The following is a 17,250-nucleotide window of genomic DNA, read 5'->3' on the forward strand; positions in this document are numbered from 1 at the left end:
AAAACTATAATATTATTTTAATCGAATTTAACAATATAGTAAATGTTGCTAAGAAGTGTTTGTTTATTTTGTGTTATTTTCTTATTTGTTTTGATTAGTTTTAAAGAACCTTTATACAATTTTTTTCTTTAACAATCTTGTACAATACTTCAGTTACTGAACTTAATACCTGAGGATAGTATAATAATCAATTATGTATTTTTTTACATAATCAGTCCATATATTTAAGTAACACAGTGTGGTGGTGAAATGAGATAAGCGGATGCTATTGAGAAAATTTATTATTCACACAACCACTATACAAAGGTAGGCGCGTCGGAGGGTAGGCGCGTCGGAGCGAGAGTTTATTAGGGCGTGCGCACACGCAAGTGCGCTGATCTGCGGCCGAACCCAGAGTACGGTGAGACGCGCGCGCCGAACGACCGGGGATCCGGGCTGCTGGCTTACGTCAATGCGCTAGGGCGCGCATGTTGCCGCCGCGGACAGGACAGTCCGACGTAGTGGGACTGTCCGCCATAACAGTTTTGGACAATTTCTTAATCATTGGCTACCGACTGTAATATAGTTTACCTCAACCGGCGGCGTAGACTCCAATATTTTTTTACCAATGTAAAAAATAATACATTGTATTAATAAAATAGCTCAAGACAAAACAATCTGCATACTGGCACGTTTCTACATCTGCGATCGCTTTACGAAAAATCAAACATGACATCTGACAAACCGGAGCTGTAACCGGCGAAATTCGTTCAAAATTAAATAACAAATAATCATAACCATGAATTTAATTATTGACATACCATGATAACAAAAAAATGCACAACAGAACCAAAACCTGAACCGCCGCCACCGGACCCCTGCAAATTACAGAAGATAAAAGAGTTGAAGAAAGCTGGTGTAAAGATCTGCGAGACACCGCCGATTCCGGAACCAATTCCTCCGCCTGATTGCTTCGGGCTTTGCATCGAGAAGATAAAGAACCCGCCTATTCAGATAAGCATTCAAGATTTTCCAATCATTTGCCCCGTAGAGCGCGAACGTACGGGAACCTCGAGGTGCGAAGAAGTTGCAGATTCAGTCGCCGCACACCCTGACCTGCCCTGGCCGGGCTGTGCTCCCACCCCTACGCTCCCACCTCCCCCCACACCTGATCCCTGCGTGGAACAAGAGAAACGCTACAAACTAGAAGAGTGTAGAGAAAGAATGAAAAGATACCATGAGTAAAATGGAGGCACCCAAAGGTAAGCCAGCCGATTGCGTTGACAATAAACAGAAGAAACCGTTTCTAGAATGTTTCTTGGAGAGATTTCGAAATAAAACCGAGAACAAGCAGCAGCCTACTAATTCGCAGACCAATGTAAAAAAGCGCAAGTCGAGTATAAACTTTGAGAAACGCATCGCGAAACTCGAGTGTCTGATCAAGAAGTTGCAGACGGAGATCTGTGAGCTCACGACGCACGCGAGCGAGTCACTCGCGGACATACGTAAGTCGAACAACCGGATCCAGTTGTCCGGCGGCCCCCTCCAAAGTTCCTGTGATGCAGCGAGCGCGTACTCTTGCTCCCCCTGCCAGATAAAGACGATCATCGTCAAGGATATTAACTTCACCCAAGAGGAAATCACGACGATATCAAACAAGATACCAGAGTTCCAGAACATTTTCGACTTCGAGGCTTGCAGCAGTTCATCAGACCCTCGGAAGTCTACGACGGGAGATGACACTGATAAGGAATACGATAACAGCAGCATAATGGAGGAAGAAATTGACAAGTTGATTTATGAATTAAAATCCGAGATTTGCAACAAGCTAGGGTCTACTAGAGATTTAGGACGGGGGTTGAATAATTCGAAAGAGGACATACCGTGACCCCGCGTACAAAACACAAATCGAATTTGTTTAAAGTTTTTTGTTGTCATTCAAGGTTTTGCGAATTATACAAACAATTGCTTTGAAATAAACCTTTATGTTTCATTTTATTTTTAAGCCACCAGCTGAGCACGGAACGGCAAACGCATTGTAAAATAATTTCCTAAGCTAAGCCTTAAAATACCGGAATCCTTTTTGTCCGTTATTAAAAACCGGTATTCATTTAAAATATCCGGTATTTTGATATTACATTAGTTGATAAAAATTGAATTTATGCACAATATAAATCTAATTTAATTTGTACGAAAATTTAGTCCTCGCTTGATAACGAACGATTGATTATGTTTTTTAAGAGAATATTTTAATAAACAAAACGCAAGATATTAATATTATTTCATAAATACTGTCAATTTAATTATATATTTTACTTCTTTAATTATATAATATCATACGAGCCTGTTACATGTAAAGTGTAACATACAATTTAATGTTTTTTTTTGTTTCCACGTTTTTTTTTACCTATCTACTTCTACTGTCTATGTAATAGAATAAATAATATCTACTCATTTCGGAACAATATTTATTGAATTTCATATATTATGTGTTAACAAATCAATACAACAACTGAGATAAATAAAAACGTAACAAGTAATTTTTTTATTAATAATACAGGATTTAATACAGGTATCCACCGGTATTTCAAATATCAAATACCTTGTAAATATCATCGAAAGATGCTAGATCCAGCCCGCTTCCACCCAGGATATATCGGGAATCTGTAGGGGAATGCCCAGCATTGACGTCCTAGAATAAATTATCTTAAAAGAATTACATTCGAGTTATCAAATAGAGAAGATTGTGAAAGCGTTTTCGCTTGCTTCAATAAAATACTCAGGTACGAATTAGACATTCAATGAAACTAAGAAAATCAATTTAAAAATTTATTAGCTCTAACAGTTTTAGTATATTCCATACAAAATACAACATTAAAATATATTCGTATTTATAAAGGGTCCAATAATAGAAATTACCTAAAGAAGCGATAGATGATGACTAGAAAAAAACGCATTTACTTGTATCATATAAATATATGTTGAAAAAAATGTAATTAAATATGATATTTATAATGTATGTATGGTATGTATGAGAGAAGATATACACAGATAGCAAAATATCAATTACAAAATATATATTTCCACGTTTTGGCACACGATTTTTTAAATATATTCAAATATATATATATTTTTTTAATTTAAGGCACATCGCCACGCGTTTTAATTTTAAATATTTAAATTTAGAATACATTTTTAATTTTTTTTAATAAAGAAAAGCAATACTATTTGGTCTATACGCAAATATATGTAAGTACAAACAGAATGTACCTTCTTATAATGTTATGAAATAAACTTTTTTTTATTGTGGACTAGAGAAAATAGATATACTACTATTTTTTTAAATTCCATCCGAAAGGCAAAGGGCTAAAATCCATACAGCCAATAATATGAGTATCCAGTTATTTTTTTAATTAAAAAATCTTGGATATATAGACGAGGACAATTTCCGATATCCTCGATATATATAAAATTATTTATAATACATATATTCTTTAATACCAAAAATTTACGCCATACAAATTACTCTAACATTCACGCTTTTAAATATTTTCGAAGGCAACTGTCAATCCCTTTTTTGGTCGCTACAATAAGCTCTATATTATATATATTTTTTAAATTTCGTCGCTAGTTTTTTTATCTGCAAACAAATCACAGGAAGCATCCTGATGTAATCACACTAAAAAAAATATTTACAAATTATTCAATAATCAGCATCTCCTTAGTACCCCAGAGGAACCGCTACGGGTTGTCCTGAAAACCCTTGTAGGGTAAAACAAAAACCTATTCGGTTGCCAACCGACATAGGAGTAAGTAGAAACCCATAAAAACGTAATGCTTTTGATTTATTTTTTTCTCGGTAATGGCTGCATGGGCGGTTGATGGAAGGGATGATACTGCCTGGCCAGTATGCTTTCCTGAAATATAAAGACAAATATTTAAAAAAAAACTCCTCATTTGAATATGGAACGAGGTATGTGAACACTATTATAGCGATTTTTCTCGGTCGTTTATTTTTCAACTAAAAATTAAGCGAATTGTAGATATACGTGATATTAGACGTGAATAATTAGCAAACTCTTGGAACCACGTCAGATGGATTTAAATTTAAATACACGTATTTTAAAGCAAAAAACTATATCCATTGTTGGTTTTTGTTAATTTATTGTACAGAATGTCAATTATAGTGATAGAAATATCTCCGATGTACATACCACTTCGCCCGAACCGTTTTGAGCGGATTTCATTTTTCGCTCCTGCAGGATGATTTGATTTGCGGCGCTGTAAACATATAAAAGAAGATTCAAAGTTTAAAGGTTTTTTTTTAAAAAGATGTTAAGCAACTTAAAGTTCATCACCTAAAAATTGTTTACAATTTATCATAGGAATCATGGCATCGAAAAGGGGAATCCCATAGAACGGGCGATTTAGTTCCGTAACATTAATGTAGCTGTAACTGAAATTTTAACTGCAACAATTTCTGAATATACACACTTCAATAATTAGTGTTGTTATTACCTTCTATTTTTATATTATTAACTAACGTAAGGCTTTTAAAAGGCTCTATTTCAGAGTATGTTCATGATAAAGATCTTTGAAAATTGTTTAAATTTTAATAAAAAAAATCATCAACAAAAAATTACAAGCCTTTGTAAATTTCTGGTTAGTTCTTCTCAGATAGTAGCGCATTATAATCTGATGTATGTTATTATTACTTTCATACATATAATTTGATCAATAAATCAACTGTCCCAAAGTAAACAACTTTATATTTAGCTCTAGTATTTTAGAAACATCAACGTATTATATCATGTTATTATTCACAAACTACAATAATTTTCACGTCAAGTACTCGTAGAGAGATATTTTTGTTAATAATTTGTCGCCTCCGCCGAATAAACCCATAAAAATCAAATTATACAGGAAAAACCATATACACAATTTCTTTATAACTTCCTTTATATTCAACTTTCAAGAGTTATTTGTATATCAAATAAAAGCCATTTCTGCGTTCATGTATTTCAATTCTGTTAATATATTCTGAAAATTATCGAAAAATAGTTTTAACTGAAATTAAATTTAAACGTTTTTAAGAGTAATTTTATCGACGATTTTATTCATGCGAAATTCAATATTGACTATCATAAATAATATTGCAATACGATACTCATATATACATTTCTGCAAACTCCTTCACTACAATAACTCGGTCTCGATGCACATGTCATACACTACACACCTACACATGACACGGCGGCCGCGTCCGCCTAACCCGCGTTCAAGCTAGGGCGGTCCGGAGAGCCCCGTGTCTCTCCCGACCACCGAGTAGTCCTCGCTTCGTCCTACCTATTCAACACCCCACTCACTACACTATACACCCACACGGTTATAGTTCTCCGCGTGTAGACGTCTTCGTCGTAACTGAGGTACGATCCCCAGCGTAAAATTTTTAGTCCGTGGACCTCTGTTTTCACGGGCTCAATTTCAATGAAGCTGTACAAAGTCTAGACTGGCTAGCAATCAAATAGTGCCACAACTTTTTTACAGTTTTTTTCGTGTCACCTTGGCTTAGTTAGTGATCGATTACTAAAATAGATTACAGCAATAAGACGATAAATATATTCATAAAAAGTACAAAAATAGGCAGTACTACCCATTACTGAAGACTTGTTGAACATTTTTTCCGTGAATAATTTCATATTTTCTCTTACGATCCTACTTTCGGGAATTTTCCGTGTAAGTTGAGGTTCCGAGAAGTGGTTTTCCATTTGAGCTTCATTAAACTATTTTCCTAAAAGACTATTACCACTTTTTGTGGAAAAACATTAATGGAAGAATAAACTAGTTTTTAAAAAAATCACAAGGTATCTACCTGTAGATGTCGAATTTGACAGAAATGGAACAAGCTTACAATAGCATATATACGGGCGATGATTTGATGGCTTTTTTTATTAATTCTAATTTGTATCGCTAGTGTTTTTTTTTACAATATTTATCTTTCGCTTTAACTAAACGCAGACAGTTGGGAGAGGGTCGCCGCTATTTGATACGGATCTTTCTTCTCCCAGCTGCGAGGCACGACAGCGTTTTATAATATTTTTTACATTTTTTTTACACTATTTTTACTTACGGGTTACGATTTGATGATTGGCTATAATGATATGCTCTGTTATAGTGCTCTATGTCTTAAGTTTTAATTTTTGTTATAGTTATGTATATGTATTTTACCAGTGAAGAAACAGCTGCGTTACGGTCTAGAAGGACGGTGTTAAGATTTAAGAAATGGTTGTAATGATCTCACGTGTCCATCTCCTCCTGGGTGAGGTCGAGCGCCTCCTGCATCTCGCGGGAGGTACTCTGGATGAAGTCCTTATCACAATACTTGCCCAGCCCCTGCTCCATTAGAACCTGGATCAAATAATACTATTAGAGCCACCGGGAAGTAATGTCGTTTCTGTCGACATTTCTTACACTAAAACCAATTGATTTGTTACCGCTCTGGCATTGATTTGTATACTAGATGGCAAAAGGTTGTTGATAACGAAGGTGACACTGTTGATTAGAAATAAAAACTGATTAAAAATGTTGTCGTGTGAATTTAACTTAAGAAATCGACATTACTTTCCGGTCCCCCTAATAAATACCGATTCTGCAATACACTAAAAAAACAACTTTGTGAACATGATATTTTTACTACGTAAATTCATGTAATGACTCTGTTTTTCATTTAAAAAATCATGAAGTAAAGACTTGTTAGGAAGGTTTTTAAAGTCATCAAGTAAAAAAATGAAATCCAAGTTTGTTATGGATTCTTCACAAATCAGATAGTTTAAAAAAACCAAGAACCATTGTAGTTTATAGTGAGTGGAAGTCGTTATAAGAGAGACCAAGTAGAAAGCTTTCAACCTGTTAAAGATCTCTTATACTGATCTCTTGTGTACGTATAGAGAATAAACTGGAGAATCCTAATTTGAAAGCATCTAGAATCAAATCGAGTTCCACTACAAAGACATCCTTCACCTTAAAAATTAACTATGTGAGTTATTTAACATGTTGTGATCTATGAAAGTAGTGGTAGCACAGCGGTTGAAGAGGGAGACTTGTGAAAAGAGGTCGCGAGTTCGATTCCCAGGACATAATGCAATATACTTTATACTTTGTTCATTAATTATATAGAATTGCTACTGCTCAGTAACAAGTTTCCAGAGGATAGGCAGCAGCGTTCTCTGCGTACCATAATACCACACTGCGATCGCCATCGCCTGCCAAGCGTGGCGATTATAGTATATCTCCTGATCATCTTTGAGACTGGCCTATGCCTTGCAGTGGGCACCTATGGACTGAAACAAAACATGAGAAAAGCCCACAAGAAACTCAACTGTTTTTCGTTAATTTTTATTTTTTTATTTAATGTAATCAGGCGTTATTTTGCGGAAGTCTGTTCTAAGTAAGAAAAGGACCAATATATAGCTACTTCCGCATAAGCAGTCGTAGTCGTGCAATAAAGTGCACCGCCCGGCAGCCCGCTGATAAATACGCATGCGGTAAATAATACGAATTACACAACTACTACCGTTCAATCACGCAACACGTGTTTCACCCCTCCACGGAGCATCTTCAGGAGTAATGTTACACCAATTAGTGCCAAACACAGAGTCGTTTATTTTTGTGATCGCTTTTAAATACGTCTTATTAAGAAAAACTATTTACGTTGCTTTTTGATTCTTTTTTTAAACATATTATAAATTATAAGTACATTACGTTTTTAAGGTTTTACGAAGGTAATTATTGCAAGGCTGTATTTAATTGCCTACAGAAGATCTAGGTCTTCTTTCGTAGTGTATTTTAGCACCGAGTATAAAATACAATATATGTCATAATATTATTCTTACTATTATAATTTTCGATTATATGTATCTTCTTTAATTTTAAATGAATAACTTTAATAATTTTTTTAATAATATATTGTGTAAACAAAAATATTTTAATTAGATTTATTTCTTTTTTTTGTGTTTATATCACATATGCAATATTTTTAATTTAACAATCTATCTAGTTTTCAATTTATACAAAACATTGTAGGGTAATGGTTACCTTCTACATGCACTGTTACTTCTTTGGCAATATACATTCGTCTCTTCTCTATCAACAGGTTTTTCTCTTCCTTATATAATTATACTCACTCGAGTAATAAGGCTCTCCGCTGGATTCTCTACACAATAAGGCACCGCGTTGTTCTGTCTTGGCGTTCTGTCACGATCTGTAGCAATTCGTAAAGTTTTGCTATCAGGAAAATTTTCTAGCTTTTCACCAAAAGATGAAAACAAAATCTAATGAAAAATGTTTGTCAATTATTTATCGTTCATTAATCATTTATGTCTGCCTGATGTGGCATTTATAACTCTACAGCATTTACAGAATTTTCGGCTGGTTAAAGGTTGCGAAGCCCTGAAGGCACTCGGCCTAGAAACCTGTTTACAATTCGTAAGCCTTTGTTCTTCATGGGTCTAGACTTAGATCGTCACTTTAGCTTTTGCACAGGATCATAGGCCGCTAGGTTATTTGGCTTTTAGGTGTAAATGGTGGTAAAAGCCTTCGGTGTAGGCTGTTCAAAGAGCGACTCGCCAAAAAAGTATGTTGTTATAAATATTAGTAAATAGCAAAAAAATATTTCGGTTGCCTAAATACATCAAATGTTAGTTTTCCATCATCACAGCATAGAAAAGTTGGTTTGGTAGATCACAGTCAGGAAATAAACACAAAAACAACGTAAGACATAAAGATATACTAAGTATTTCGAATAAAAAAAAAACAATCATGCTTGTTATTATTGGGATAATGTTAATGTAGTATATTAATAGTGGTGTACATATATATACATACATACATATATTTTAGGAATCCTTATTTGCCTTGATCACGTCATTACTAGCGAATCACTTTGCGAATACTTTGTAAAAGGTTCTTATGAAAAAATATAAAACAAACGGCCAATATTTGACAGTTCGCTCTGAACTTCGCGCGTTTAACAATTCGCTTCGAACTTCCAACAGCTGCATTCATCTATATATATAATGGATAAATAATGTGACCACACTAAAATACGTTTCAATTACTTACTTTTTTTATTCAAATGCTACAGATAAATAATTTCTGGAAGTACAAAATCGGGTCTATTAATATATTACATAAACATATAAATAAATATAAATATAAGCAACATAAAATACAATAAAATATAATGCAATCCGTGAATATCACAACACCAAACATTGGGAGAAATATATAAATATAAACAAATAAATAAAATAATAATAGTTGTTAGAAATAAATAATATAAAATAACACAATCACAACACACTAAAACGGACTTACTGTTATTTCTCATATTCTGCATTAAGTCGTTCGAAGTTTTTCTGGAAACGTCATCGTTGTTCAGTGTCTTACACTGGTATCATAGCGGTATCAATTCCAAAACTATAGCTCATTCGCGTTAAACGTTTCGTCATAGTGGACTTAGCCACGCCCCTTGACCAATCGCATCGTAGTGTATTATAAAGACGTGTTCACATTGATGACTTTAATTAAGCATTTCATAAAATGCAGTCGTGTCTTATAAAGAAAGATTAGTGATTTAAAGGCTTTAAAGAGATGAATGTATAACTTTTTTTATCAAACTAAGGCTTTATAATATATATATATATATATATATAAACCGATGTGACTATAACATGTTTTTTTTGTATTAAAATGCAACAGGCCATTTAGTGAGATAAGTAATAATAACTTACATTAAAATGTAGTTATTAAAATTTAGAAAAAGCTTTTTCTTACAACATTATCATAAGGATATTAATTTTTACTGAAATAATTGATTTATGGGTACGTTATATCATATATTACTTTTCATTATATAAGTTATATATCCATCTTTATAAAACTTATACACCTATATTAAATAAGCCTAAAATTCCATAATTAATTAAGGGGCTTGACAAAGATGACTGACAGCTGTAAGTCACTATATGATTTTAATATTTGTTTTTACTTGACTCAACTAAAAACTTTAAAAAATGTGTAAAAAATGCAGCTGTTCAGATACATAACTATCGCGAATACCCATCATATTTATTTTAATTAATAATTTATTTATTACATGTTTAATACAAGGAAACGATTGTATGACAACAGTGTAAAACACAATGATTTTCCGAATAATTTTAATGTGCCATGATGTGAAAATACGACAATGATAACTTCATAAAATTAATGAACAAATTAAAACGAAAGATCGTAATTAGCAACGAAATTTAGAAAATATATTTCACATGTACGATCAAAAGCCAGGGTAAGTTGAACTATACAGCGTGATTGGTTTTACATGTAAATGCTTTAAAACTGTGATATATGTAACATTATTATTTTAACTAAAATTCGATATGCCAATAACTTCTGGTAGTACAAATTCTGCAACGACAGATAGTAAACAATTATTAATATTGAAATAAAAGAAGCTAATTTTTTAAATTACCTGATTTAGTAAATAACCTACACATTCGCACCGAAAACACTACACCTATAACCAATCACCCCGTATAATAGAATGCTGTTGAATCTTAACCTGTAAAAATATAGTTTAACAATAAGAACTTTGTTTTTACAGCAGATATGAATTTCAATGATACACGATTTCTACAGGTCGGTGTAACGTCAAATAGTAAAAAAATCTAATATATAAAATTCTCGTGTCACGGTGTTCGAACTTGAACTCCTCCTAAACGGCTTGTCCGACTTTTACCAAATTTTATATGCGTATTCAGTATGTCTGAGAATCGGCTACTATCTATTTTTCATACCGCTAAGTGATAAGGGTGGTCCACCCCTAAATTATATTTTTTTTATTTTTTAGACAATTTTTTTGGTTTTTATTTCATTATGCTACAGCATACAAAAATACATACAACCTTAAATTTTCACCCCTCTACGATCAACCCTTATTTTTTTTGTTAATTAAAACCCTATTTTTTTTTTGCAAAATAACGTTTGCGGGAACAGCTAGAAATTTATAAAAATTCAAATTTATAATTTCAAATTCTCGAAATTCAGCCGCTTGGCTATCCCGATCATGTTGCTTAAAAACACTGAATATTATAGTGCAGTTATTATAATAATACTTTCGTCATCTTACATCATCATTTCAGCTCTAGGATGTCCAATACTGGACATAGCTTCCTCCCTTGATCCAACTGGACTGGATGGAACATTCAGCATCTTCTGATAACTTTAACAAAGTCATCTGTCTAACTTGACAGTGTACATACGTAACTTGGTTTCAAGGTGTCTGATGGACCTCTTCAAAAGACCTTGGCGGCTATTTCACCTTTGTCCATTGCATTTTAATATTTACGGGATTATTTCTGAATTGATATTGTAGAAAAATATCGAACAAAGCTAATTTTATGGTCAAAAATAGTTTACACGAATCTATCACCTAAAAATTTGTCCGCCTTTTGTACCAAAATATAATATATCGAATTCTATATTATCGATATATATACATATATTTTGACCGATGTCGGTCATCATAAATAATTATCAAACTTGACTATTTCTAATGATATAAAAAATAAACATTTTTATATTAAAATTCTTTCTCAAATCTTGATTCGAAAAACAAAGTCCTTGATGAAAAACACTGGAAGCTTAATAATTGATATACTCACTCGATAACTCTAAATATTCGTTCGGAGTCCTTGCCGTGTAGAAGCGGCTGCATAGCTATCTCCTCATCGCTTTGATGACCTTCGTCGAATTTCCTTAAAAAAACCCCAATTTGAAACTGAATTATTTACAAAAACTTATATGAAATTTGAAAGCATATTACATCGCTTGCGGCATAAAAAGGTTATATTTTTCTACGGTATGTTAAAGTATAATGTATATTTATTTACCATATTTACCTAAATATATAATAAGTTTAAAAAAAACGTGGCAGTTGGCAACCAAGTTGTTAAAAGATAAATTAACAATAATATTATATTAGTAGTTTACATTTATGTTAAATTTTTCCGCATACTAATACAAATTGCAGTTAAAATAAAACATCTGTTATAGAGATAAATTATTCTCAATTTTAAAAATTGTAAAGATAAAACACTCCTATATAATAAAAATATATTGGGAGTACCACAAGGTACAAACCTATGCTCGCTAATATTCTTTATTTCATGCTTAAAGAATATAAATTATTTTTCATGGATTTAAAATAATTATTTAAATAAGACTTTGAAAATAATGGAAAGAAAAGGCCGTATAAATTTGAAAAAAGAAATCACGAAAATATAAAAGATGCTATGTGCAAAAGAATGTTTGTGATATTGAATAATGACTTTCTTCTGTGATGTTTAAATAAAAAACAGAAGCATATACCATTTTTTTTTTGGCTACGTAATAGCAAATGTTGTATTTACATAGATGAATTAATAATTTCAATTAAAAGGATTCAAAACATTGAAGTCATTAGTCTTAAAATTTAAAATAGTGTAGGTGTATTTATTCACTAGCATAATTATAACTAAGAAAGATGTCAAAGTTTGACTTACGTTTCTTCCTCTGGCATTTTTCCATCCAAACCCAACTCTCTTTGCATCATTAAACTTAATGACTGGCCTTTGTCCGCACCTATAACAAATTTAATGGTTACATACTTATTTCAATACAAATACTACATGCCATGGTCACCGAAACAAGCAATATGTTACATAAATTGACTATTTTTAAGCACATTTGTAGACAATTGTGCACCGAAAGAAACACATTAGGCATGTTTTGGTAACTAAAGTCGTACGCCAGATATTTTCTCATACTTGCCAACAATTTTCAATCTTTTTTTTATTTTAACTTCACGAAACCTTCCGCTCCGTAAACTCAGTTCCGATAAAGCTATAAAAGCCCCTGCTAACAGCTTTAACATCGAGACTCTGTGTTTGGCACTAATCGGTGTAACATAATTCCCGAAGATGCCCCGTGAAGGGGTGAAACACGTGTTGAGTGATTTAACGGTGGCAGTTGTGAAATTCGCATTCTTTGCCGCATGCGCATGTATCAGGGGGCTGGCGGGCGGTGCGCTTTGTTACACGACTACCACAACATGTGCGGAAGTGGCTAAATATCGGTCCTTTTCTTACTTAGCATTAACATCAACATAGAATAAGTAAAAATATTTTTTTTATTGGATTGGCTTGATATTTCTACAATGTTGTATTTTAATATTGTACTTATAAAGGAACAGGTATCAGAATCATTATTTACAGTAATTTTTAATGTACTTGTCGGCGGTTGGGATCCGTCCAGGAATCCCCGTCAAATTCATCCATCTGGGCGTGGTTAAATGTTAACCTCAAATAAAACCTTAAATTTCACACTAAAAATAAATTTCAATAATAAATTACACGAAACTGCAAATTAACGCGAATTAAATCTATACTTCGGAGATGCTTCAAGAAGATTTTTCTAAGACGCCGTGCACTACCAACATACCAAAGAAGAGCTTTACAATAAAAATACGTAACCCACGTCACGCATTACCGAACCAAGATGATACGGAAAGAGATCCAAAGACCCATAAGAAACCAGGGAAGCCACCCAAGCAAGTCACTTACAAAGTAACTCGACACGCCCAAGTAAAAGGGCCAACCGAAAAGAATACACCAAGACAAGAAACGGTGGACGAAGGCGACGTACCGAGGACTACGTAGTATACCAATGAGCAATGCCAGGCTTATTTGATTTGAAGGTATTATCAATGTTACAGATAAAGTTTGTCAGCTAAGAGTTAAATAAAGTCCACCCAAACTAAGAAAGGAACCAATATATATCTTCCGCTGTGCAGCAGTAGTCGTGCAATTAAGTGCACCGCCCGCCAGTTCGTTGATAAATGCGCGTGCGGTAAACAATGCGAAATACAACCACTACCGCCAATCCACTCTACACGTGTTTCATCCCTCCACGGGGTACATCTCTTAAGGATGCTGGATGCTACATATTAGTTCCTTTCTTAGTTAAATGAAATTGTAACAGTCTTGCAAGACTAAAAATATGTTCAACAGTTCAGAATAGTGTAGTTTCTTTTGTACTAGTTATAAATTTAATAGGAAATATGTGCGCATCTAATTCGTTAGATTTATCATAACTGGTATATATATCTCTCTTTTCTATTTTGATTTTAAAATTGGAATTATTATAGATGTCTTCGTTTAATCTACATGAATCGTTTCAAATGTAATAAACATTTAAAATACAAAAATATTATTTACCGCTCGATCTTTTTTCATGACCAGAAACCGGTGGTCGATAGAATCCTTCTCTGCCACGTTTCTTGATCGTTGTCCATACAGCACCGAACAATGTGTGATTACGCTGAAAGAGAACAGTTAGTTGTAAATTTAAAAATCATATAAACGAACATAGAAGTCCTTTATTTAAAAATGGAAGCGTTTAAAACAAAATTTTACATTTCCATACTAAACACAAATGGTTTGATTTACGACTTTATCTTCTATATTAACTTTACTCTTGAACTGTCATCATCTTCACACTGTCTTCTACTTCTCCTACCATCTCTAAGGTAACATTCCATTACTCTCTTCTCTAAAAGAGACAGACCTTATATGATCATGCACTATATATTCTTACCTTCATAAGTGTCATTTTGTACGATAATTCTAACTCCTACTAAAACCTACTCTTCGCTTGCCGCTTCCTCGTCTCCTGTCCAAAACCGTACAGCCCAAGCGACTATCAAGTGACTATTCAAGCCCAAGCGACTATTCAGTGTGATACGTGGCCTGTCTACTTGTACTTCAATTTACCAATCCGTTGGCCTATGTTTGTTACCTTCGCTATAATAGTTTTCTGTTAGTTACATTCACTCTACCTAATCATTCTTAATTCGATTCTGTCTGTGGCAATTATAGTAACGGTGAGATTACCAAAGAATCCCAAAGTGAGAGATCATGCTTATTATTACTATAGTTTCCAATTATCATTTTGGCAAATTCAAACTTTAATCATCATTTCCACAGACCATGTTGTTAAGGTTCTGTTAGTGTATCGAGGTAAGTGCGTCCACCCAAACTGATCTAAGTTGGCTAACGGTGATATTATTATCACTCTCATCATCAAGTTAACTTTTTTATGGCCCCCGTTTTTAAGGGTCCTATTGTTTAGTCAGTTTTGATTTTTATTTTCTTCTTTCTTACTACGTATTTTCTTCTCTTCTTTATCTTTCTTTCTTCACAATATCTGCCACTCTTTGCATTATTTGCATTTAGATCAGATTTCCTCTTACATCCCATCTCCTACAGTCTATTGTTATAACAAATTTTATTACTGGCAATAAGTTGACTTGATGTTAAAAAAGATAACTTATATGAGCCATGCTTTTACCAAACGTAATATCACAACTGGAAGACTACGCTATTATAGTATTATTTGTGAAAAACTATAAGGGAGGTCTATATCTAGCATTGGACGTACTTTGGTTGGTGCTGATGATGAAACACTTACCCTATGCATAGGTTCAACTGCTTCAGGTGCAATCTCATCCAAGTTTCCGGATATAGCTCTCTTAAGCTCGGGTCCAGCTTCATGCAGAGTCCGCAGTCCAGCTTGAAGAGTCATCTGGTTATTCTGCAGCGACGCTGCAGCGGCTTGTTCTTTTCTTTTACGGAACCTGTCACATTTTCGAATTCTCAAATTTTCATATCTTTAAATCAACAATCAAATTCTTTTGTGTTGTTAGTCAAAAATTAATTCTAAAGTTTCTGAATAAAAAAAAACTAATTTGTGGATTGTTAATACAACCGTGTGTGATGTTATGTTTACCTCTATTATTTATTCCAATAACATGTCTTCTCTATGTGAATGCCAATAATACAAAATTCACATAATAATGTTAGATAAAGCCAATTGATAAAACGAACGGCTTCGTACATGCATGAGCCTGTATAACACTGTCACGCTCAAATAACACGAAAACGGTTCAGCAAAAACAAAAAAAATGGGGGGGTGGTGTGAAAAGATTGAGCAATGTATATGTGCGGTATTTCAAAGCGAATGGCTGTAGACAACAAAAATGTTACACAAGGAGAAAACATGCTTTGGAATGTTTGGAAAGATATTTTATAACCATATCGCATGCTATGTCTTCTAGCGAAACAAAATTTTTTTCCTTGACAGTGCGGGAAGCTGTAAATAAAATATTTCGTTAACACATCTACAATCACCTTTAACTATTACAGTCAATTCAAATTAGAACATATACAGAATTTTAATGAGAATGTATTTTATTAAACAACTAGCTGTGACCCGTGACTTCACTCGAGTGGAATTTAACAGAAAAAAAATTATGTTTACTTAGTTTATTTTTCGTTTTTTTTACATTTGATATGACACAATTTGGAGGTTGTTAAGATCTTAAATCGCTTAAATAAAGAATCCTTGGTGACATATTTTATCTATTTTCGAGTTACACAAATTTTTTAATCAAAGATTAACTTATGCGTCAATTTTTAAAAAAAATTTAACGTCTCAACATAAGACGGCGCGAATGACCACGTTCCCAACATTGGGTCTGCATCGTTGCAGAGCGAATGTCTAGTGTGAGTATTTCACCTTGGAATATGTATTCTAAATACACTTCAAGATATTTAAAAGACGCAAATAATCTGATTGGTCAGTATATTCAAAATCATAATATTTTTAATTTGAATAGGTTGTTATAACCACATTCGAATCGTCAATCAACATAAAATGTCGAAATTGTTGTACCTATACGAAGCTATCATCGGCTCGGAAGACAGTTCTGCTGAGAGCCGGCAAGAAACTCAACAGTTGCTCTTTACAAAAATAATTTTATAAATAGTGCGCAACAATAATTAGCTTCTTGTGTTAGCATCAACATTTAATTCCACTCATTAACATCAGTATAGTTTTCTTGGATAAAATAATATACTTTTTTGAATGATGTTATTTTAGTCGTGGTTTTAAATCCATTCAGTGGAAAATCTGAAATTGATTTTATAATTTTATTGTACATACGTCATTATAATTTTTAAAGATGAAGTGAAAACTAGTTTTAATAAATTTAATTATGATGTGATGAATAGTGATGTGATGAAATGAACAGTGAATAGAAGTAGAGGTGATTGTAAGTGCGTTGAAGACGGAGCATTCGCAAACTTCCAAGAAAATAGAAAAAAATATCAAAAG

At 33.2% G+C, this 17,250-nt stretch overlaps 2 protein-coding genes across 2 annotated transcripts in view; one reads left to right on the forward strand and one right to left on the reverse strand.

The window, feature by feature from the left end:
* The first annotated feature begins 801 nt into the window (after nt 1–801).
* On the forward strand, nt 802–1,224 carry LOC137925307 (uncharacterized). The gene has a single exon (XM_068768747.1). It carries the CDS (start codon nt 802–804, stop codon nt 1,222–1,224), a length of 423 nt encoding a protein of 140 aa, XP_068624848.1.
* A 2,366-nt stretch (nt 1,225–3,590) lies between these two features.
* LOC137925224 (muscle calcium channel subunit alpha-1-like) overlaps nt 3,591–17,250 on the reverse strand; it is a 110,374-nt gene continuing 96,714 nt past the window's right edge. The window contains exons 40-48 of the mRNA XM_068768636.1: nt 15,547–15,712; nt 14,295–14,397; nt 12,582–12,660; nt 11,703–11,795; nt 9,355–9,395; nt 8,163–8,239; nt 6,281–6,387; nt 4,194–4,260; nt 3,591–3,896 (exon numbers count right to left, since the gene is read on the reverse strand). Coding sequence (XP_068624737.1) covers nt 3,825–3,896; nt 4,194–4,260; nt 6,281–6,387; nt 8,163–8,239; nt 9,355–9,395; nt 11,703–11,795; nt 12,582–12,660; nt 14,295–14,397; nt 15,547–15,712 — 805 coding nt within the window. The 3' untranslated portion in view covers nt 3,591–3,824. The remainder of the gene's footprint in view (nt 3,897–4,193; nt 4,261–6,280; nt 6,388–8,162; nt 8,240–9,354; nt 9,396–11,702; nt 11,796–12,581; nt 12,661–14,294; nt 14,398–15,546; nt 15,713–17,250) is intronic.

This window comes from Battus philenor, unplaced genomic scaffold (assembly GCF_028537555.1).
Source record: "Battus philenor isolate CCGP_79_NKW_IND1 unplaced genomic scaffold, ilBatPhil1.0.hap1 SCAF_26, whole genome shotgun sequence".
NCBI classification, from domain to species: Eukaryota; Metazoa; Arthropoda; class Insecta; order Lepidoptera; family Papilionidae; genus Battus; species Battus philenor.